The 24,808-nt window shown below is 46.1% G+C and overlaps 1 protein-coding gene across 1 annotated transcript in view; it reads right to left on the reverse strand.

Annotated features, from left to right (window-relative positions):
• Positions 1-24,808, reverse strand: part of kalrnb (kalirin RhoGEF kinase b) — a gene marked incomplete at its 5' end in the record, with an annotated part of 412,121 nt that overhangs the window by 175,002 nt on the left and 212,311 nt on the right. The window contains 2 exons of the mRNA XM_056301536.1: positions 4,212-4,321; positions 6,210-6,276. Coding sequence (XP_056157511.1) covers positions 4,212-4,321; positions 6,210-6,276 — 177 coding nt within the window. The remainder of the gene's footprint in view (positions 1-4,211; positions 4,322-6,209; positions 6,277-24,808) is intronic.

The following is a 24,808-nucleotide window of genomic DNA, read 5'->3' on the forward strand; positions in this document are numbered from 1 at the left end:
GGCCTACCAGAGGGGATGAGTTGGATGAGGTTGTGAGCAAGATGTGATGGGTCTGCAGTGATGTTACCTGCCCGTTTCCTAACTCTGGAGATGTCTACATCCTGAATGGGGGACAGGTTGGCACCAATGATTTTCACTGATGTCCTGACTATCCGTTTTAGTCTGTTCCTATCCTGTTTGGTGGCTGATCCAAACCAGACAGTGATGGATGTGCAGAGGTCAGACTGGATTATTGCAGTGTATAACTGAATCAGCAGCTCCTGAAGCAGGTTGAACTTACTGAGCTATTCCAGACAGAACATCCTCTGCTAAGCCTTTTTGATGACTGTGACTGTGTTGGACACCCACTTTAGGGCTTGGCAGATTGTGGATCCCAGAAACCTTAAGGTGTCCACAGCAGACACAGTGCTGTTGAGTATGGTGAGGGGGAGCAGTGTTTGGGGGCTCCTCCTGAAGTTCACTGTCATCTCCACTGTTTTGAGTGTGTTCAGCTCCAGCTAGTTATGACCGTACCAGAGGGTCAGCTGTTCAACCTCCTGTGTGTACAGACTTGTCACTGCCCTGGATGAGGCCGATGATTGTTGTATCATCTGCAGACTTCAGGAGTTTAACAAATAGGTCTCCTGAGGTGCAGTCATCTGTGTAGAGGGAGAATAGCAAAAGAGAGAGCAGAGATCCCTGGGGGGGTCTAAGTGCTGATTGTCCGGGTGCGGGATGTTATTTTCCCCGACCTCACCTGCTACCTCCTGTCTGTCAGGAAGTTTTTGATCCACTAACAGGTGGGGATGGGCACAGTGAGCTGGGTAAGTTTGGTGAGTAGGACTTCTAGGAATTTGGTGTTGAATGCCGAGCTGAAGTCAACGAACAGGATCCTTGCATACATCCTGGGAGTAGAGGTGTTGCAGGATGTAGTGCAGTGCCATGTTGACTACATCATCCACTGACCTGTTTGCCCAGTAGGTAAACTGCAGGGGGTCCAGCAGGGGTTCTGTGATGTCCTTCATGTGGGTCAACACCTGTCTCTTGAAGGACTTCATGACCACAGATGTCAGGGTGATTGGCCTGTAGTCTTTCAGTCCAGTGATGGAGGGTTTCTTTCTTGTCCTGGATTGCCACCTTGCCGTGGTGGAGAAGCTTGCATGTACCAATGATCCCAAGAGCCATGCCATCCGGAGCCTGGCTCCTGGTAGCATCACCCAAGGTGGATAGGTCAAGGGGGAGGTTCCAGATGAAGCGTGATCCAACAAAGACCTCAACAGCAGACATGGCAGAAGATGTCTCCCAGTCACAACGGCAGTGAAGGCAGATGAAGGCTGCAACAGACGGTGGTCCCCATTCGTCTTGGTTCTCCATGCCATTGGACTCTGGCCGCCCCCTGCCAAGGACCATGTGGTGGCTGCAGGTGCATCAGCCACTCCACGTAAAAAGCTGTCACGTGCAGGCATCCACCCATTCTGCAGCTCCAGCTCCAGCATCAGCCTTTACGCCCACCTGAGGACCCAGAGGGAGGACGGTCATACTCGACCCCAAATGACCGCCAATGATGCTGGAGGGTTTCTTGGAGAAGGGGATGATACTGGAGTGTTTGACGCAGGAGGGGACTTCACACAACTCCAGTGATCTGTTGAAGATCCATGTGAAGATGGGGCTGCCCAGGCCTGGTGCTTTCCTGATCTTCTCTCTCTGGATTAGCTGACGCATACTGTTTACAGACTGTCAGTGCCGGTGGGGAGTCAGGGGGGAGAGGAGGGATGATGGCAGAGGATGCAGTTCACTGTGTGATGTCTGAGTTGAAGCGGATTAGGGGTGTGAAAGTGGGCTGATCAGACCTGCAATAAAACATTCAAGTTGTCAGCTAGTTGAAGTTTCTCTACAGTGTGTGAGGAAGGATTCCTGTTGTTGGTGATGTTCTGCAGGCCTTTCTACAGAGAAGAGGGATCGTTAGCTGAAAACCTGTTTTTCAGCTTTTTGGTATCACCCCTTTTTGCTACTCTGATATCTTTTGTCAGTGTGTTTCCAGCTTGGTTGCACAGGATCCTATCGCCACTATGTAGGCATCCTCCTTGGCCTAATGAAACTGCCTGACATTTGCTGTGAACCAGGACTTATTGTTGTTGAAGGTGCATAAAGTTTTGTTGGGCAGACACATGTCCTCACGAAAGCTGATGTAAGATGTCAGTTTCAGTAAGTTTGTCCATGTCTGTAGATGCAGCCTCAAAAACACTCCAATCACAGATGCAGATAGCTGGAGGAGCATCTGACCTAGGAGAGAGAGGAGCTGGAGAGGCAGAGGGGGACTTACCAGCAGGATCTGGAGAGGCTGAGGGAGCCAACCAGAGCAGTGGAAAGAGATAAGGAATGCCTGGACCACTAGAAGAAGATCAAGAGGAAGAAGTGTTCTACTGGTGTCTACGCTGTTCTATTGTGCGGCACGGTGGCCCAGTGGTTAGCACTGTTGCCTCACAGCAAGAAGGTCCTGGGTTCGAACCCCAAGCCATCCCAGGTCCTTTCTGTGTGAAGTTTGCGTGTTCTCTCCATGTCTGTATGGGTTTCCTCTGGGTGCTCCGGTTTCTTCCAACCATAAAAAAAGACATGCATGTTAGGGTTAATACTCTTTCCTGTACCCCTGACAAAGGCAATGGGAAAAAGAACTGGAGTTGGTCCCCAGGCGCTGCAGATGCCCACTGCTCCTATACAATAGGATGGGTTAACTGCAGAAAGAAAATGTATTGAAACCTACAATGACAAAATAAAGTGACTTGCTTTCTTTCTTTCAGTGGTCAAAGCAGGCCTGAAGCTCCAGTTTTAACTCCTTGGTCCATGTCCTCATGGTTTTAACCACAGGTTTTGCAGATTTTAGTTTCTGCCTGTAGGCTGGGAGTAGATGAACCAGACATTGATCAGAGAGTCCCAAGGCTGCACGGGGGACAGAGTAATAGCCGACCTTTAATACTGCGTAGCAATGATCCAGCGTCACAGAATGTTGAATCAGATCATCTGGACACAACATTTATTGAGAGAAACAATTCATCACTCACTGACTGCAGTTATCTCCACCCTTATAAACAATGCAGTGGCATAACAACTAAAAATAATGATCAGTTTCATAAGCAAATTGCCGTGAGCATTAACTAGAGTTTCAAGTGCAATGTGTACTATTCACAGAGGATTTGGGAATGGTTCACAGCATTGTAAGATGGCGACAGATGTACTCTAAGCCCCCCCTCAGTTCACGGATGGTCATTCCCTCTTCACATTTCTTCACACTCTTGCAACCATTCTCAAATCCTCTGTGAAAAGCTATCTGCATCACCACCCTCCTCTACAGCTGTGAAGCATGGGTAACCAACAGCCATCATATCAAGTCCCCAGAGCGCTTTCACATAGGGTGCCTGAAGCACATCCTGGGGCTCACCTGGTGTGATTGTGTGCCTCATACTAAAATATTGCCAAGACCAACTGCAGAAGTATTGAGGACACAATCACCCAGCACAAATTACAATTGCTTGGGCATGTCATCTGGATGCCCCAAAATCGACTGCCCTGTGCAGTACTGTATGGCCAGTTATACCATAGCCGACGCTCAGCAGGAGGGCGGAAGAAAAGGTACAAAGACTAGCTGAAAAATTGCCTCAGGAAGTGTAACATTAGAACTGAGAATCTGAAAGATGCTGCTGCTGACTGTGACACCTGGTGGCAGGTGTGCCTAAATAGGACTCGCATGCGGGGGGAGGAGAGAACAGCCAGGATACAGCAAAAGTGGCTCAGCAGAAACACAAACATTTACATGGGTGCCACTACCACCACTACAACGTACATATGTCCCACCTGTAATAAAACCTTTAGTTCCCAGATGGAACTGTTCAGTCATCAAAGAACTCACCGTTAAAGGAAAGAAGTGGATGTCATCATCAGATTATGATGTACAATCATATGCATCTAACAGGTTAGCTGTTTTGTGTACCTGTATCAAACAGGTTACTTGTTGCGTGTACCTGCATCTAACAGGTTACTTGTTGCGTGTACCTACATCTAACAGGTTACCTGTTGCGTGTACCAGCATCTAACAAGTTACTTGTTGTGGGTACCTGCATCTAACACGTTACCTATTGTATGTACCTGTATCTACCAGGCTAGCTAGGTTGTTAGCTGCTCTGTGTACTTGTGTCTACCAGGTTAGCTGTTGTATATACTTATATCTAGCAGGGTACCTGTTGTGGAACTCGTAGATGTCCTGGATGTTTCCGAAGACAATATCATCTTTATTTGACAAACCAGGTGGGACATCCTCTGCCCCACTGGTCATCTCCCACAGGTAGGTCTGGACACACAGGAGAACACATTTTAAAATATGAGAACTCATTAGACTACATTAGAATACAGCAAATGGCAGTAGAACACATTGGAATGCAATAAAATGTGCGAGTATAAATCACAGTACGCAAGAATACAGTAAAATACAGTAAAAGACAGTAGAATACTCTGGAATACACTGCATGCAATAGGTCTGTGAATGTTCTCATTCATCCAGCTCATGGTTATCCAAAGGAGTTGAATCAAGTACAACTGGAACACAAACTGGACACAAACTGAGCGTCATCAGAACTCTGCAACAAAGAGCTGACAATGTGCCCAGCAGCACTCAGGCCCAACGAGAAGAACACAAACACCTGAGGGGAGCTTTAAAAACCTGCGGCTACCCCAGTTGGACCTTTGTGAAAACTGCAACACGTTCCAGAAAGACCAACCAGGTGAGCGACGAGGAGAAAAGGAACAGAAGGAATAGCACAGTCATCCCGTATGTTTCTGGGGTCTCCGAGAAACTCAGGAGAATTTTCAACAAACACCGCATCCCGGTATACTTCAAACCCAGCAACACATTCCCACAAAGACTGGTTCATCCCAAAGACCGTGTACCACACACCCGGAAAAGCAGTCTGGTGTATGCTGTACAATGCAATGAGGATTGCACTGACCTATACATAGGAGAAACCAAACAACCACGACACAAACGGATGGCCCAACACAGAAGGCCAAACTCCTCAGGTCAAGACTCAGCAGTCTATCTACACCTAAAGGAGAAGACGCACTCCTTCCAGGACAGCAACGTACACATTTTGGACAGAGAAGATAGATGGTTTGAAAGAGGGGTGAAGGAAGTCATCTATGCGAAACTGGAAAAACCAACCCTCAACAGAGGAGGAGGTCTGCAACACCACCTATCTCCCACTTACAATGCTGTCCTTTCATCTCCACCCAGGAGACTCAAGAAGCCTAGCCTCCAAGAACAACAGTCGCTCACTAACGGCTCCAACCACTCTCATGAACACTGAACAATGAAGTCGAAACTAACACCCCCAACCACCGTCGCTACGAAACAAATGCAAATCAATAGCTCCGATGGCGACGGGCGCGGCTGGACATCGGAGCACAGGAGAGCCACGCATATCAGTAGCTCCGATAACGACGGGCGCGGCCAAACATCGGAACACAAAAGAGCCACTCATATCTATGGCTTTGTTAGTGATGGGCGTTGGTAAACATCGGGACACAAAGAGCCATGGACATCTATAGCTCTGACAATGATTCCAAGAGGATAAATTCTGAGTCTCATCAGCAGCCAGTCAGACTAGCTTGGTCTAGTCAGAAAGGCACAAACTGAGGAAGCCTCTTGGATGAGAGGCGAAACGTCTTCACGGATATATACCAAGTCCAGTTGCACTTGATTCAACTCCTTTGGATACTGCATGCAATAGTGAGGACAGAGTTGAATAGCTTGTGGATCTGAAGTGGGGTTGGTTTATTAAATGGTGTAATGTGTTATAAAGAAGTATTACATGGTTCATTGTATTTATAATAATACATCAAACTTATATGGCGCTTTTCTAACACTCAAAGTGGCTTTCCAATAAACGGGGTGAGACAAGACAAAAGAAAACATAACAGACATACAGGCGTGGATGGGATTTATGCTGTATATTCTGTTGTTTGATGATTGAGGAAGATGTTTTATATTATGTTTTTAAAATATCGTTTGAGGAAGATGCAGAGGACAGGAAGAAATGGAAACCGATGATCCGCTGTGGCGACCCCTAATGGGAGCAGCCAAAAGTAGCAGCAGTAAATATTGTATTGTTTGACCAAGTTTTTTGTAGGACAGTGTTGAAAAGATAACTGATGTTGTGTACTGCAGTATTACTGTCAGTTACCTCGATACACTCCTGTAGGTCTCTCACATACACCTTTTCTGTCTGAAGAAGCTCCGCCATGATGTACCTGGAAAAACACACACATTCTTAATAACCAAAAATAAGAATAACCACTACAAACTAGTCTGACTCACAGGTAGAAGGCTGTGGATATGAGCCTGCCACTGGGCTTCTCCTCCCTTCTGGTATCTGTGTGTTACCGTTTTCATAGCTGCATCCTGAGCTTAGTGCCACCCAAGACAATTGTGATGACTTCAAAGAAATACAAACGAGCCAGAGCATTTTTTTGCCCTATACCAGAATGATAATGGGTTCAGCCAGACCTTTCTCCAGCACTGGCACAGTGCTAAAACAAAGTGGAGCGATAGGCCTGGCTATGCGAGACTAACTACAAACACAATAAGAAGATAGCTATTACTGATATCAATACTACTAAGTGCTAATGATCATAATAATTATAACTAATTTTTTTATATTCAAGATTTTAATAAGGTCTACATTTTTATTTTATATTGCTTTTATGTCTCCTTTTGCCAATTATGGTTTTGTTTTATGTCTATTTTAGCTGTGCACTATGACTCATGTAAAATGAAATGCATCACATTTTGATATACAAAATGTGCTATAAAAATAGTTTTCATTGACTGATTGACGTGAACTATGACATCATCAGCCTTGCTCTTGCAGATTTCAAACAATCTGCTATCTATTATTATCGAGGGCCGATACCACTGGCGACATGACCAGGTACTGAAGCCAGTCGCAGAGGCCATCTCCAAAGCCGTGGCAAACAACAAGCAAACCCGCGGACAGAGGAACATTGCCTTTTTCAGGGCTGGTGAGAAGCCTCAGTCACAGCCCAGATTAGTCTCCTCACTTCTGCGTCAGACTGGGAGCTGCGAGTCATTCCCAGACCATGTTATGACATCTTCGTTGAGGCCATACATAGTGCTATGATCAGCCTCTTCAAAACAGGTGCTCCTTTTAGAGCTGACGGTGCCATGGGAGGACTGGAAGGAAGAGGCAAATGAGCAAAGCGGTCCAAGTACTAGAAGCTAGTGGATCAGTGCCGGCCAATGTTAATCTCGTCAACGAAATTAATGACGAAAATGCTCGTTGACGAAGGTTTTTTCAATGTAGTCAACGATAACGACAAGTAGATGAACCCCCTGCATCATGACAATATTAAAAATTATTTGATTTCATCTTATTATTAATGAAATTATGGCTAAATGAAAACAGCACAGCGAGACGAATTTTGACGAGTCTCAGATGATATCCTTTTTTTAATCATCTGCTTTGTTAAACATAGACAAAAGCATGTTTTCAGCTGCATCCAGCAGCGGTCGGTCTTCAGATATTTCTGAAATAGACTAGATTGGATTATAAACAAGTACCCTATATGAGCCAATCACAGGCATGCATGTACTATTGCAAAAGTAGCAATAGCAAATGCACGCTCATCATTGGCAGAGCTAGAAAACGGCGCGAGACACGCAACACCTGTTTACAGTCAAGACTATCTTCATAGCAGGCGAAGAAGACATGGCTGCTACCAATCTGATGCTGGGTCTGGGAAGAAAAAAGTCTCAAGTATGGACATTTTTTACTTTTTGCTGACAGAGACCTGGGAAGACGACACAGGCATTGCTTTCTGGAAAACTCAGAGCAGCAAAGTGTTTGCAGTGCTCAAGCCCTTTGCGCTGGACTTGCTCTCAATGCCCGCATCGCAAGCCTTTGCAGAAAGAGTGTTTAGTATTACTGGTGACTTAACCAGAGGGAAGTGGAACCGAGCCAGGCTTCACCTTGAACGAAATGCCTTTATGAAAAATGAACAAAAGGAAATGACAGAACTATCCATACAGTGATTTGTTGAAAAGATTTAATAAATGTGTATACTATGTGTGGTGGGGTTGGGGTGTGCTGGGGGTGTCATAACATTGTCTTGTATTTGTTAAAATGATTAATAAATGTAAAGCTTTTGAAATTGTTCTCAAGAATTAACTTAATCATTTTATAAGATCACCCTCATGTTAGTAGTGCTCAAAATTTGACAAAAGGAAATCTTAAAGGGCAAGTTCACCAAAATCAAATGTTGTTGTTATGTACATTGTCTCATATATGTTCCAAAACAGTAAAGTGTTTTCTACAAGTTCATTTCGTTTTAGAGAAATTGGGTTGGAACACTTGAATTTTATTGGATTATTTACCCAGAGTGATGTCATCCATGCATGGATGACATCACTCGGGTTAAAAAATTCAAGTGAGCCAACCCAATTTCTCTAAAACGAAATGAACTTGTAGAAAACCGTTTAGTGTTTTGAAACACATACTATGAGACAGTGCAATAATAGCCTAACATTTGATTTTGGTGACCTGGCCTATACTGAGTACTGCTATTAATCATTCAAATTCAATCAAACAGGTACAGAGCTGTTAGTTTGACAAACCATTGAATTTTCGTTGTGTGGCAGGATGAGGAAAAACACAGCAGACGAAGGCAAGTTTGATGTTTATTCCTCAACTCCAAAAACCAAAAACTACAGCAGGAACAACCCTGCACCAGAGAGCCCGGGAACGTAAATCATGCCCCCAGCTCACAGTCCTGCTGGGTGAGAGGCATAGCCCCTAGTGTCCGCCACGCAGCCCCCCCCCCCCCCCGAACACCCAGAAGGGATTCCTGGAAAGAAAATTAGTGTCTCACTGGAGGCTTAAGCAGCCTGCCATAACGGCTGCGCTGTCCCTCAGCCGAAACAGTAGGTGAAATACAGTCCAAAGCTGGCTGAGAAGCAGAACGCTGAACCCGTGAAGACACTGCCGGGGTCCTGGAAGGAGGACGACCCCGACGGGGAACCTGAGCCGGAAACACAACTTCGCCTGCCACCCTGTGCGCCGGTTTAAGCCTATCAAGCGTGACACGCTCCCTACGCCCACCCATATCTAGCACAAAACCCTTAGGACCCGTCTCAAGAACCCGAAATGGGCCATCGTATGGGGGTTGGAGGGGCGAGCGGTGAGCATCATGCCGTACAAAAACAAAACGAGCCGACATGACCTCCGCAGGCACGAACGACCGCAGAAAGCAGTGGTGAACGGGGCCTGGAACCCGCGTGCTGTCGCACAAAAAAGGATAAACGGCCGGACGGGGTCGAGGAGCGGAACTCCCAGGCAACAATTCCCCAGGGACACGGAGCGGCTGACCAAGCACCAGCTCAGCGGGCGAAGCGTCGAGGTCCTCCTTAGGAGCCGAATGCAACCCGAGCAAAACCAAAGGTAAACGATCCACCCAGTTACCATCCGAGAGCGCAGCGCTGCCTTGAGCGACCGGTGAAAACGTTCACACAAGCCGTTAGCCTGGGGGTGGTACGCGGTAGTGCGGTGTACCTGCACACCCAAGGATCGCGCAAGTGCCAACCAGAGCTCTGACACGAACTAGGGGCCCCTGTCTGAGGTGATATCTGACGGAGTGCCGAAACGGGCGACCCAGGAGGAAAGAAACGCGCGTGCAACATCCGAGGATGTTGTGGAGGACAGAGGGACAGCCTCTGGCCACCTGGTGGTCCGATCTACCATTGTGAGCAGGTACGTAAAACCCTGTGAAGAAGGTAGAGGGCCCACCACGTCCACATGCACGTGGTCAAAACGTCTGGCCGGGATCGGAAACGGTTCGAGGGGCGATTTAGTGTGCTGGTGGACCTTAGCGTACTGGCACGCTACACATGCAGCTGCCCACCCCTTGACGTCCTTGCGGAGACCAGGCCAGACGAACTTGGAACCGACCAACTTTCCCGATGCCCGAACTCCAGGGTGCGAGAGGGAGTGAATTGAATCGAAAACTCGACGGCGCCAGGCCACTGGAACAACGGGGCAGGGAAGGCCGGTGGAGACATCGCAGAGGAGGGCAGGACTGCCTTCCTGCATCACAGCATCCTCTAGCTTCAGGCCAGTACGCATTGACCTAAGGGCAAAGACGTCCGGGTCGCTGGGCTGGTCGGCAGCCATAGCGGAGAAATCCACACCGAGGTGCACAGGACACACAAGCACACGCGACAGACAATCAGCAACAGGGTTGGACTTCCCGGCCACATGCTAAATGTCCGTTGTGGGATGGGCGAGGAGGGCAGCGTTAGCCAGGGCGCACTTATCTCCGTCAAAGGCCTGGACCCGTTCGGGAGTCCAGTCGACAGGGTCGTTAGCCTTCTTAAGCCACAGGGCTTCGTAAAGTGGCTGAAGGAGGTGGGCAGCGCGAGGGAGGAAACGGTTATAGAAATTCACCATGCCCAAGAATTCCTGCAATGCCTTAACAGAGACCGGGCGGGGAAATTCCGTCACTGCTTGCACCTTAGAAGGCAACGGGACTGCGCCTTGCGGCGAAATGCGGTGACCCTAGAAGTCAATCACTGGCAGTCCAAACTGACACTTGGCCGTGTTCGTCCAGATGACGGAAAACCTGTTTCAGGTGCGCCAGGTGCTCTTCAGCTGACGGACTGACCACTAATATGTCGTCGAGATAAACGAACACAAAAGCAAGGTCACGCAACACCGAGTCCATCAGCCTCTGAGAGGTTTGCGCTGCCCCCTTCAAGCCAAAAGGCATGCGCATGAACTCAAAAAGCCCAAACGGGGTGATCACTGCGGTCTTGGGCACGTCCTCTGCACGCACGGGAACCTGATGATAGCCGCGCACCAGGTCCACCTTAGAGAAGATAGTGGTACCTGCCAGGTGTATGGAAAAGTCCTGTATGTGTGGGATGGGATAGCGGTCATTGGCGGTGACATTGTTCAGGTGGCTAAAGTCGCTGCAAGGCCGCCACGACCCATCCGCCTTGGGCACCATGTGAAGCGGCGAGGCCCACGGGCTGTTGGAACGCCTCACTATACCCAGACGCTCCATGATGGCAAACTCCTCCTTAGCTGTAGCCAATTTTACTGTGTCGAGGCGCTGCGCGCGCGCCAAAACTGGCGGTCCCAGAGCGGGAATGAAATGTTCTACCCCATGTTTAGTAACCGCGGTGGAAAAGGCAGGTGTAGTCACCGATGGAGAATCCGCCAGCAAACGCTGAAAAACATCCCCTAATGCTAAAAAGTTAGCGTGTGTTAACGGCCCGGCTCCCCCTGTCTCGCACGGAACAGTGGCGAAAGACACAGCATCAATTAAACGGCGGTTTGCAACATCAACCAGCAGACCATTAGCACACAGAACATCCGCGCCGATAATAGGAACAATAATGGAGGCGACTACAAAGTCCCACTCAAAATGGCGCCCGTGGAAACAAACACTCACCAACCTTGTGCCAAATGTCGCAATGGACGAACCGTTAGCTGCACTCAACTGTGGGACGCCGCCTTCGGCCAACCTGTCTGTCTTAGCAGGAGGGAGTAGGCTTTTTTGCGAGCCTGAGTCCACCAGAAACCGTCTTCCTGACATCGTGTCCTTAATGAAGAGCAGCTCACTACGTCCGCCAGCACCCACAGCTGCTACTGAGCGCTGGCCCTGGAGTTTCCCGCCACTTCAAACGTGCACGGAGGGACGCAGCGCCTCGCCTTGCCGCCGAACCGCTGGTGGAAGAAACAGAGGCCGCTCCCGCGCCGTCTCCGGGCAGTCACTCCAGCCACCACTGCCGTGTCTGCGTCCTCCGACGTCGGCTGCAGAGGCTCCGATGCCACACTCTGCACAGAGAACCGTCTGGTAGCCAGCAGGACCCGATCGGCCTCCTCAGCCAAACCTCGGCAGTCACCAGCGGCCAGACACGGGGAGTTAGCCAAAGCCGCGCGCACAGGAGACGGGAGCTGGCGCAGGAAAACGTGCGGGAAAAGGAACCCACCTTCGTCCGAGCCTAGCAGCGACAGCATATTGTCCATGAGATCCACAGCCGTCCCGTCGCCCAAACCGGATAGAGAAAGGATTCTATCTGCCCTCTCTGCGGCAGATAGGCTGTACCTCCGGAGCAGAAGATGTTTGAGGGCGACGTATTTACCGTGTTGCGGAGGGGCGCGCAACAGCTGCACGGCCCGGCGTGTGGACTGCTGGTCCAGCGCAGCGACGACCAAATAGTATCTGGAGTCGTCCGCGGAGATTCCACACAGATGGAACAGCGCCTTGACATGCTGGAACCACGAAGCCGGGTCGCTCTGCCAGTAGTCTGGGAGCTTCACAGCCGCGGCGAGAAAGGCCGGTTGTGAGAGTTGGCGTGGCGTAGCCGAAGTGGATTCACTCTTCTTCTGCTCCAAACACGTTCAATTCGGGGTCACCAATGTGGCAGGATGAGGAAAAACACAGCAGACGAAGGCAAGTTTGATGTTTATTCCTCAACTCCAAAAACCAAAAACTACAGCAGGAACAACCCTGCACCAGAGAGCCCGGGAACGTAAACCATGCCCCCAGCTCACAGTCCTGCTGGGTGAGAAGCATAGCCCTAGTGTCCGCCACAGTTGACTAAAATGTTGTTATTTTCGTCGACTAAATGTACAGTGCATCCAGAAAGTATTCACACCCCTTCACTTTCCCCACATTTTGTTATGTTACAGCCTTATTCCAAAATGGATTAAATTCCTTTTTTTCTCATCAATCTACACACAATACTCCATAATGACAAAGCGAAAAAGGTTTTGTAGAAATGTTTGCAAATTTATTAAAAATAAAAAACTGAAATATTGCATGCACACAAGTATTCACACCCTTTACTCACTACTTAGTTGAGGCACCCTTGGCAGCGATTACAGCCTCAGGTCTTCTTGGGTATGAAGCTATAAGCTTGGCACACCTATATTTGGGGTATTTCTCTCATTCTTCTCTGCAGATCCTCTCGAGCTCTGTAAGGTTAAATGGGGAGCGTCGCTGCACAGCTATTTTCAGGTCTTTCCCGAGATGTTCAATGGGGTTTAAGTCTGGGCTCTGGCTGGGCCACTCAAGGACGTTCACAGACTTGTCCCGAAGCCACTCCTTTGTTGTCTTGGTTGTATGCTTAGGGTCGTTTTCATGTTGAAAGGTAAACCTTCGCCCCAGTCTGAGGTCCTGAGTGCTCTGGAGCAGGTTTTCATCAAGGATCTCTCTGTACTTTGCTCCATTCATCTTTCCCTCGATCCTGACTAGTTTCCCAGTTCCTGCCACTGAAAAACATCCCCACAGCATGATGCTGCCACCACCATGCTTCACTGTAGGGATGGTATTAGCAAGGTGATGAGAGGTGCCTGGTTTCCTCCAAACATGACGTTTGGCATTCAGGCCAAAGAGTTCAATCTTGGTTTCATCAGACCAGAGAATCTTGTTTCTCATGGTCTGAAAGTCCTTTAGATGCTTTCTGGCAAACTCCAGGCGGGCTGTCATGTGCCTTTTACTGAGCAGAGGCTTCCGTCTGGCCACTCTACCATAAAGGCCTGATTGGTGGAGTGCTGCAGAGATGGTTGTCCTTCTGGAAGGTTCTCCCATCTCCACAGAGGAACGCTGGAGCTCTGTCAGGGTGACCATCGGGTTCTTGGTCACCTCCCTGACCAAGGCCCTTCTCCCCCGATTGCTCAGTTTGGCTGGGCGGCCAACTCTAGGAAGAGTCCTGGTGGATCCAAACTTCTTCCATTTACGAATGATGGAGACCACTGTGCTATTCGGGACCTTCAAAGCTGTAGAATTTATTTTGTACCCTTCCCCAGATCTGTGCTTTGATACAATCCTGTCTCGGAGGTCCATAGACAATTCCTTTGAATTCATGATTTGGTTTCTGCTCTGACATGCACTGTCAACATTGGGACCTTATATAGACAGGTGTGTGCCTTTCCAAATCATGTCCAATCAATTGAATTTGCTACAGGTGGAGTCCAATCAAGATGTAGAAACATCTCAAGGATGATCAGTGGAACCAGGATGAACCTGGGCTCAATTTTGAGTGTCATAGCAAAGTACTTATGTACATGCAATATTTCAGTTTTTTATTTTTAATAAATTTGCAAAAAATTCTACAAAACCTTTTTCATTTTGTCATTATGGAGTATTGTGTGTAGATTGATGAGAAAAAAAAGGAATTTAATATATTTTGGAATAAGGCTGTAACATAACAAAATGTGGGGAAAGTGAAGGGGTGTGAATACTTTCCAGATGCACTGTATATGCTATTTTAGTCAGTGATAATTTGACTAAAATTAATTGATATGACTTGACTAAAATCTGAATTTAATGGATATTTTCGTCAAAAGTCTAAGACTAAGACTAAATCAAAAAATGGTGTGAAAACTAACACTGGTGCCGGAGGAGAGGCCAGGGCTCGAAATTAACTTTTTTCCTCAGTGTCCCACAACTGTCCCGAATTCTACTTTGTATTGTCCCGGATATAACCAACAGTGTCCCAAATTTTAATTCTTGTCGTCGCCCCCCCAATTATGCAGAATACATATAATTTGATATTTTTTTGTCACTTAATCATCACACCATGGACTCTGGTCCACCATATAAGTTTAAAATACTCATTCTTTTATTAAACATATCTGTTGCCTCTCCTAGAGTAGAAGGGAAGAGAGTTGTTTTAAGACATGTTTCTATATATCCAGACTAATTTATCATTATGTCAACATTAAAGAATTCTAATTTTTATTTTTCAAATCAATATTTGGAACCCTCTATCTGGCAATCAAAGTGGTATGAATGATAATCCAAAAACAGAAGTTCCATAATACAGTTTAATAAATGTGTCTGTTTTCAGTTGTAATTACAAGTTATCATCACAATCAGTAGTACTATAGGAATATCATTTTGTCTTCTATCATCATTTATGAATGTCAATCATCTTGCTCTCACTCATTCACCCACCCCACCAGATCTCCCCCCTTCACATTTACTCTCTGTCGTTAAACATGGGTCGGCATGTTCTCTGGCCACTTTGCCACCACTTCTCCACTGCCTGCTCTGCATTATAGTCCTCAACCTCAGGGCCATGCAGTGATATGCAAAGGAGGGAATTTAGCATTTTGATAGAGAGTGATCCTCTCCAGTCAGACTTAATCCTTTTCATGCAGGAGAAGCCTCGCTCACAGCATGATGTTGACATCAGGAACACAAGCAGTATCTCTATAATCAACTGCATGTGGGGAAACTGTTCAGGCCTCCCTATGGCACCTTGCAAAAGTCTCTGCCATAACACCTGAGACTGAAGATGCCTGAAGTGTCGATGCACTAGTACCTTAAGGTCAAGCCACTCCTGTTTCGCTTCCTGAAGTGATCTTAAGTCCTCACATGCTTCAAGAATTCCCTTAAAGTGAGTGACAAAAGTCTCAAGATCAGTCAGGCCAAAGGTAGCCAGGTCAGTGATGTCCTCTGGCCAGTTGCTAAGGTCAAACATGGTGGCAGCAGCTTTAAAGACACCATCATCATGGCTGCCAAACCGTGTGGTGACGTAGTCACAGAAGCCATCAATAAGTTTTTCTTTCACTTTGTGGAGGGTGTCATCATCCACTTGTTTCCTGTTGAGCTGTACACCAGAGTAGGTGTTTCCAGGAAAGGGCCCCACTTCATCCAGGAACTGCTTCAGATGCTGGCCTGGGACTGTCTGAAATACACAATAAAAGAAAAAAAAATCTTTCACTGTCACAATCACTAAACATACACTGTAGCATACAAAATTCTCTCTAGGGAGTTTATTTACCAACTATTAATTGTGTTTACCTTCATGGCTACAAGAGCCAGGGTCATCTTCTGCAGTCCATCTGACACCACCTGTGGTGTCAGCCCATCCCTCTGAAAGAGAAGGCTCAGGTTTTTCAGCTCACTGAGAATGTCGAGAAGAAGATGAACAAAAATGACTGTCTTGAATTGCTTAAGTCCTTTCACAGTGTGGCTGTCCCGCCCCTTCATGATGTCACTTGCTTCTCTATCATGCATGTCACTTGCGTGGCTCTCCAAATGGAAGAGGATGGTTTGGTAGTTCCTGATAAGGGCTGACAAGCCATGGAGTGTGTGCGGAAGCCACCGTGTACCATCGATAGTCCTTGGTTTGACCAGATCTATGTTGAGGGCTTCTGCCACAGTCTTGAGCTTACGGCTAGCTTTGGCTGATGTATGGTAGTGTTTGTAGATTCCGTTGATAATTTGCTTCAGTTCTGTGAGAATTGGAAAAGATTTCATGCTGTCTAATGCGGTCAGCTCAAGATGATGAGCCACACACCAGATGGTCACCAGCGATCCAAACATCTCTTTCAGCCTGGCAGACACTCCATTTCTTTGCCCGATCATCACAGAGGCCCCATCACATCCGAACCCAACCAACTTTACCTTTAGGGCATTTTCCGAAAGCCCAGCTTGGTGAAGTCCAGACATTATGGCGTCTAGGATGCCCTGGCTGTTAGCATGCTGCAATGCCACCATAGTCAACATGATGTTGATAGGTAGACCATTTTCAATATATGTTACATAAATTATCTCCTGGTCTTGCACTGATCGGTCAACAGAAGAGTCAGACATTATAGAAAAAAATCTTGCAGCCTTTATCTTCTCTTCCAAAGACTTGTTCATGGTTTTAGCTATGTTGTCTATGAATGTCTGAGAAGCGTGGTCATTTTTGTAAGTGTTTCCCAAGTTAAGGCCATTCTTGAAACGCAGATCCACTAATTGGGGAAATTTTGTAAAGGGTTCCTCTTACTTTGCAACATAATATGCTACATTAAATAGCTTAATTAACATCTCTTTAACATCCTGATCCATTCTTAGAAGACAGCTTAGCAGAGGTGCTTTCTCAGGATTCTCTCGTACTCTGACAGCCTTCTCACAATCATTGTGAGCAGATGTAAGGAGGTGCATTTTTAGTGTTCTCACACGTATTTTGTCGCCTCCTACACCGATGAACAAAGAACTGTCTTTGGCCTTTGCTGGGAAGGATCTGCATGTTGAGCAGTACATAATTTGGGCAGCTGGATCAAACTCGGCAAAGGGGTATTGTTGCCTCCATTCAGGAAGCCACTTCCTCTTCGCCTCATAGCCTCCTCCGTCCTTGGACACTTGCAGCTCCTGAATTTAGTTTTTAAGACAAAACATATGTTCATGATATAATAATATAATATAACATTACATAACATAGTATGGTATAATGTTGTATAAAACTTTGTCTTAAAGCCCCGATGATGTCTTTGAGCCAGACCCCTCTTTTGCTTTAATATAGATGTAGAAGACAAAAACATTATCAGTTGTAGAAGCAATGTTATTACAAAAGTGGTGAAATGCAACATTTGTACATGAGCATTATAAACTTAAGTCATCTTGATATTTTTCTACAGCATTATTTTAGTCTTTGGTTTCAACAGAAATACATGTATTTTTTTCGGCCTGTTGGGGGAGCCCTGATCCAAAAAAATGCAGACATGCACATTCAATTGTAGCCTTGCTTTGGCGTGCAAAATCTAATGGGCGATTAGCTAGACACAAAAACTACAATAACTGCAACATTACTCTCTCTTAAATTGACACATTATTCTCATACCAGAGCTGATTGACAAACTAAAATTACCTTGTGACCCCCCTTTCTAATCGGCACCCGATCTGACTGACGTTCTTGACAAAAAAAAAACCCTTTGGCTCATGGACTAAAAAAATAATCATTAGCTACCATGCCTTACGTTTTTGCAGCTAAAGATTCTAGCCTAGTCACTGACTGACTGACTGACTGACTGACTGAACAAAGAAAATACAAAATTGATAGTATAGGCTACACCTCTTATTCTGATCAACTCTATTTCACATAATTTTCGCAAACATCAAAGGAACATGAGGCTGCATTTTAGGACGTTTGTAGCTGCTATGCATTGTAAGGCATAATTCAGTTGCTAGCGTTAGCTATCGCTGAGCACTAGCTAACATTGACAGTTAAGACTACTAACTTACCACAGGGGAAGACGATGAATGATGAGCAGGACTTGGGATGTCTTTGTTTCGGGAGTCGGCAGTATTGGGGCTTGCATCAGGGGGCTGTTTATTCAACCACCTCAGCATTTCTTTCTTCTTCTTCGTTTAACTGTCGTTGATGATGGTCTATCGCTCTGGCTCTATGAACGTTGATGATGGTCTATCGCTCTGGCTCTATGAATGTTGATGATGGTCTATCGCTCTGGCTCTATGAATGTTGATGATGGTCTATCGCTCTGGCTCTATGAACGTTGATGATGGTCTATCGCTCTGGCTCTATGAACGTTGATGATGGTCTATCGCTCTGGCTCTATGAACGTTGATGATGGTCTATCGCTCTGGCTCTATGAACGTTGATGATGGTCTATCGCTCTGGCTCTATGAATGTTGATGATGGTCTATCGCTCTGGCTCTATGAACGTTGATGATGGTCTATCGCTCTGGCTCTATGAATGCTGCATTGGTGTGAGTCAGGCAGCAGCCACTGGCAGGGTGGATGACGTAGATGCATTCTATGATTTGCACGAGCAGGCGGTTGACCGCCCTATCGTGAGGTGCTGCAAGAACGTAAGCCTTCTGTAGTTTCGCCGTTCACAAGTTTTTATTAAATTATCCAAACGACAAAGTAACGTCTAGATACTCATAAGTAATGACTTTGCAAATAACACCGATTTCGAAGTTTACTTTGACATTTTTTTTCACTGTCCCGGAATTGTCCCAGACAAAATATACGTATTTGTGTCCCAGTAGGATTAAACATTAAACATTAAAATTAAACATCGTTAATTTCGAGCCCTGGGAGAGGCTGTAAGGCACGTTGTGAGCCCATTGAAGTGGGGTGTACTTGGCATTACTGGGGCTGCAAAAAGGAAAGACATCAAGTCTTCCATAGAGGCTGCGGAGAGAGCCTCCAGATGGCTTTGGATCAGAAGGAGTGCTCTGTGGGTGAATGCTGCTGGGACACAAGTCAGGGCCTGATCAACCCTGGTTGGGTCGCCTGAGTGAGGGTGTATGATGTTGAAAGACCCGAAACACCAGAGGATCTCAGGAAACATCACTGATGATGTGTCCCTGTGCATCCTAGGATGTATCTTCGAATCATTGTGGAGATATTCATGAAAAAAAGTGAAATCTTCCCAAAGCAAATTGAGTTTCCTCAACACATCCTCCTGGAGCTGAATATTTGAAGTCTGAACTGGGTTACTACAATCAACTATGCAGGACATGCAGGACTAGTTAAAGAATGTAGGATTATATTATATATGTAGGATTAATTTAGGTTACACTGTGGAACTAGTTTAACTATGTATGACTTGTATGTAGAACCAGTTAAGTTATGTAGAACAGTAATATGTAATTAAAGTTATGGAATCAAAGTATGTAATTATAAAGTATCATGGTGAGCTAGCGTGGAATGAGGTGTCGTGAGGCAGAGATCTCAGTTTTTATGGCAATCCCCATGCCCTATACACCGCATGGACCTGGGAATGGTCATTTATTTAACAACAGAACAGAACAACAACACAATGATCCCCCCCCCACCCCCCAAGGTCACAACTGGCGATGTTAGTCTAAGTCATGGTCCAAAGGTCAGTTAGTCAGTAAACAGTTTTCTACTTAGTCCGTGTCAAACCCCCAAACAAACAACACATCCCAATATGAACAGAACATTTGAACATGTAAAAATGTAACGTAAGTCATAACAATCGGTCTTTGACAGTTATGTATGTTTGTTGATTGTGACGTCTCCCAGCTGCCATTTTCCTGGTATTACCAGTGGTGTAGAAATAGCTAACACAGAGACAGGTAACAGCAAATAAAAATAACTTTTAAAGTAGTGTAGTACTTAAAATATTATTGGAACCATAAACCATAAACACTCACCGGCCACTTTATTAGGCACACCTGTCCAACTGCTCGTTAACGCAAATTTCTAATCAGCCAATCACATGGCAGCAACTCAATGCATTTAGGCATGTAGACATGGTCAAGACAATCTGCTGCAGTTCAAACCGAGCATCAGAATGGGGAAGAAAGGTGATTTAAGTGACTTTGAACGTGGCACGGTTGTTGGTGCCAGACGGGCTGGTCTGAGTATTTCAGAAACTGCTGATCTACTGGGATTTTCACGCACAACCATCTCTAGGGTTTACAGAGAATGGTCCGAAAAAGAGAAAATATCCAGTGAGCGGCAGTTCTGTGGGCGAAAATGCCTTGTTGATGCCAGAGGTCAGAGGAGAATGGCCAGACTGGTTCGAGCTGACAGAAAGGCAACAGTAACTCAAATAACCACTCATTACAACCGAGGTATGCAGAAGAGCATCTCTGAACGCACAACATGTCAAACCTTGAGGCAGATGGGCTACAGCAGCAGAAGACCACACCGGGTGCCACTCCTGTCAGCTAAGAACAGGAAACTGAGGCTACAATTCACACAGGCTCACCAAAATTGGACAATAGAAGATTGGAAAAACGTTGACTGGTCTGATGAGTCTCGATTTCTGCTGTGACATTCGGATGGTAGGGTCAGAATTTGGCGTCAACAACATGAAAGCATGGATCCATCCTGCCTTGTATCAACGGTTCAGGCTGGTGGTGGTGGTGTAATGGTGTGGGGGATATTTTCTTGGCACACTTTGGGCCCCTTAGTACCAATTGAGCATCGTGTCAACGCCACAGCCTACCTGAGTATTGTTGCTGACCATGTCCATCCCTTTATGACCACAGTGTTCCCATCTTCTGATGGCTACTTCCAGCAGGATAACGCGCCATGTCATAAAGCTCGAATCATCTCAGACTGGTTTCTTGAACATGACAATGAGTTCACTGTACTCAAATGGCCTCCACAGTCACCAGATCTCAATCGTATAGAGCACCTTTGGGATGTGGTGGACCGGGAGATTCGCATCATGGATGTGCAGCCGACAAATCTGCAGCAACTGCGTGATGCTATCATGTCAATATGGACCAAACTCTCTGAGGAATGTTTCCAGTACCTTGTTCAATCTATGCCATGAAGGATTAAGGCAGTTCTGAAGGCAAAAGGGGGTCCAACCCGGTACTAGCAAGGTGTACCTAATAAAGTGGCCAGTGAGTGTATATCAAACGACGGTGAGTTAACTAAATGTCATTATGTGAATTATATTACTTGCTACATGTATTACTAAGTAGATAGGAATGCTTGTCAGTGAGAGGAGGTAAGAAGTCTGGAACAGAGAGACCCTCGAGGTAGACACGACATGTCAAAACAGGATGAACTCTCCCTACCCAAAAGGGGGATAGCTAACAGAGAGGGGGGGTTATGAGACAGAAGGGATATTGTAGAGAAGTAAAACAAGTCGGTAAGAAAACTCAAGGCCATCTGTGACGCATGAACAAGGGAGGTTTAGCACATAAAGAAGCTCACACACAAAGAAAGACAGACACATAGGGAGGATTGGCTGTTTGTGTCTCCAGATATCTGTCAAAATAATAAACCGCAGAATTATCTCCAGAAACGTCTCGACTGTCTTTTCTTCACATTAACGGACTCAGATGAGGGGATAGCAAATGATACCTCGACAATTTATGAGGGCTTCGTCCGGGATGTTAAGAAAAATCTAGAATTGGACACCACGGCCGCCTGCTGACTTTCCGAGAGCTCAAGGTCGACCTACAATAAAAAGGTAAACAGAACCTGTTTTATCGAACTCTGCATATTGACCAAAATGCCAAAATGATATGAGCTCATAAGGAGGGGAAGTGGGCAGACCAAGAAAAAGAGAAAAAAAGATGGGTTAGAGTCCCCGTGGGAATAAAAAAGAAAAAAAGGAAAAAGGGGTTAGGTTCCCCAGTGATTAAAAAAAAAAGAGAGGGGTTAGAGTCCCCCGTTAGTTCCTAGGTTGTGGCAAACCCACTCACCCCCTGACGAGGGAGTGAGGATAAGGCTGAGATAACGCTCCCGGGGAAGTGAGGACCCCCAAAGAAAAAAACTAGGAAGCCTAGAAGGGCTATAAGTCATAACGAGAAAATGGAAGATAGGAAAGAAAAGGAGGCGGAAAAACCGAAGTGGAAATCACTTCAGGAACAAATAGAAGTATTGACGAAGATAATAATAAATGCAAGAAAAAACAATAGTGGAAAAGAAAAAGAGAGAGTGAAAGCCGAGGTTCAGACAAAGATAGAAGAAGTCATAAAACAGGAGGAAGGAAAATTAGAAGACGCGGTACCACTGGGTAAAATACTGTGGAAACAGGAAAAGAAGTGCAAGGAGAGTGGGGAAGAAGCCGGTAAACAAAGACAAACGTGCCGTCTAATGTCGCAACGTAAATGGAACAAAGCCATGAGAAAGGCTGAGGAAGATAGATTAAGATGGTACAACTATGCCATCATGTGGCAGGGGATAAGCCATTGCATGAAAGAATCAGAGGGGAAAAAACAGAAGGAAGATAGTCTACCTAAAAAACTGATCCCCCACCTTACGACGCCAACGTCCAACCTACTGCACCTCAGGGACCGCCAAGAGCAGGGCTATACCCCGTACTGAACGTTACGGACGGCAAATTCCAGATAGAAACCGCACCCATACCAAGCACATCCAACCCTAGACCAGACACAGGAGCCAGAGCTAAGATAGATAACGGACAATTCGACACACTCTGGGACTACAGCCAACCATCGCCAACTCTCCATCCAAATCGCAGGAGCTCTGTAACTAAGGTAAGCAGAATACCTTTTCTATAATAATTCTGCCAGACCCCGGTCCGTTTGCAGATTGGATGGAGAGGGGAAGATGGAGGAGAAAAGTCCCTACTAAAAAGTATGAGAAAATATAATTGTATTGTGGCATACCATGCAATGAATGTGTTTCACATGTAATGTTTAAAACACACAGAGAAACACCACGAGGGAAAGAAAATAAGTGTCCTAGTTTAGTACAGCAAAACCATTTGGACAAAATAAGACGTAATTAAAAGTACGAGTCTGGGACCATCTTTTTTTTCTTTCCTGTAAAAACGGAGAGTCGTCACAAATTTAGGAAGAAATAAGTAAGAGAAAGAATAAGGACACAGGGAAAGATTTGTTGTTTTTCACAAACTGTGGGGTGGTTTCCTGGTTTACGAGACTTTTTTTTTTTTTTTTGCCTGTGTGGAAGTTTTAAACACAGACCAGGCTCCGAAACCAGTGTGTTTGCTTGTCAAATGGGGAAGGCCTAGAAGAATATAAGGGACAAGAGATAAGGTCAGGGACCTAGAACACTGTATAGCGCCTCCAGAGTAAAAGGGGACACTCGGGGAGTGATACCTGAGCGAGATTTGAAGTGAAGGTACAGCCGCCCCGTGTGGGTAGAAGCCTGCTGTATCGTTCTCGCTCAAGGTGATCAAAATACCGGCAGTTGACATTGGGTGACCCGACGGGGCCCCAACCTCTTCCGTGGCTGAGTTCCCCACCCTCCCCCGGACCTGGAGTCCACTTGGTTGGCGCGTCAGTGTATGTGGACAAAGTGTGTCTTGAAAATGTCTGATAAAATTACAGCAGTGATAGATGGCTGGCAAAAACTACCCCATTACACATTAGGCAGGGTCCTGCACAAAGCCCTAATGTTAAGAGTATACAGGACTCTGCCCGGAGAAAGAAAGACATTGGCAAAGAAAAATTAATTAGTGATTTGGGCACATGAAATGCAGGAAGAAGGCCTGCTAGGGGCGTGGACTGATCCACCACCCAGCTACTAGAACAATATGAGGCACAAGCCCGTGTTAAAGCGGCTAAGGCGGAAAAAAAGTTGGACAGACGGGATGTCTAACAAAGAAATCACAGATAGGAAAAGCAGAACGAGAGGCAGACAGACAGGCCAACATGGCCCTCTGGTTTTTCAAAATGTTACAGACTATGCCGAGAATGCCGAAACCAACTCAGCCAGAAACAAAGCAGAAAAGCAGAAAAGAGCAGGATAAAGCAACCAAAGTTAGAGGAGGAAGAAGCAGAAAAAGGGGGCCCAAACTAGGGGACAAGATATACAGGCCCCTCTAATGACTGCTAAAAGCGGGGTCATAGGTCTAAGCATCGCCCCAGACAACGCAGAAGACACTTCCGTCACTCAAGCAGACCTGGAGCAGAAACTCGCGCTGATAAGCAAACACATGAACGAGATAGAGTAGAAAAAAAAAAGGAATGATAGAGCTGTGGGGAATGGCCGCCCAAGAACAAGAGAGAAGAGGAATGTCGTATGCTAGTAGCTTAGAAAGACACACTGAAGAGTTAGAGGAAGGGAACGAGAACGTAATGCAAAAACCAGACAGTAGGAATAGAGGGGACGAAGAGTGGAAAGAAGATAAAGCCAGAAGCAGCAACTAAAGCTAAGACTAGGAAAAAGAAAGTTGTACAAAATGGAGACAGTAAGAGTGAGGATAATACAAGTGATTCAGAAGGAAACAGCACAGGAAGTGATTAAATGGCTGGTTAAAGAACTCATGCCCAGATATGGGTTGCCAAGAACCATCAGATCAGATAATGGTGCCCACTTCACAGGTGAGGACCTTCAGAAGGTTGAGGAAATGTTTGGGATCAAACACAAATACGGCTCAGTCTATCACCCTGCCTCCCAGGGACTGGTGGAAAGAGCAAATAGGACAATCAAGGAACAATTGGGGAAATTATGTAGCGAACTAAGCCTGAAATGGCTAGACGCCATACCATTGGTACTGTTCAACATGAGATCCCAACCAAATGCAGCACATGG

Source organism: Lampris incognitus, chromosome 21, assembly GCF_029633865.1.
Source record: "Lampris incognitus isolate fLamInc1 chromosome 21, fLamInc1.hap2, whole genome shotgun sequence".
Taxonomy (NCBI): domain Eukaryota; kingdom Metazoa; phylum Chordata; class Actinopteri; order Lampriformes; family Lampridae; genus Lampris; species Lampris incognitus.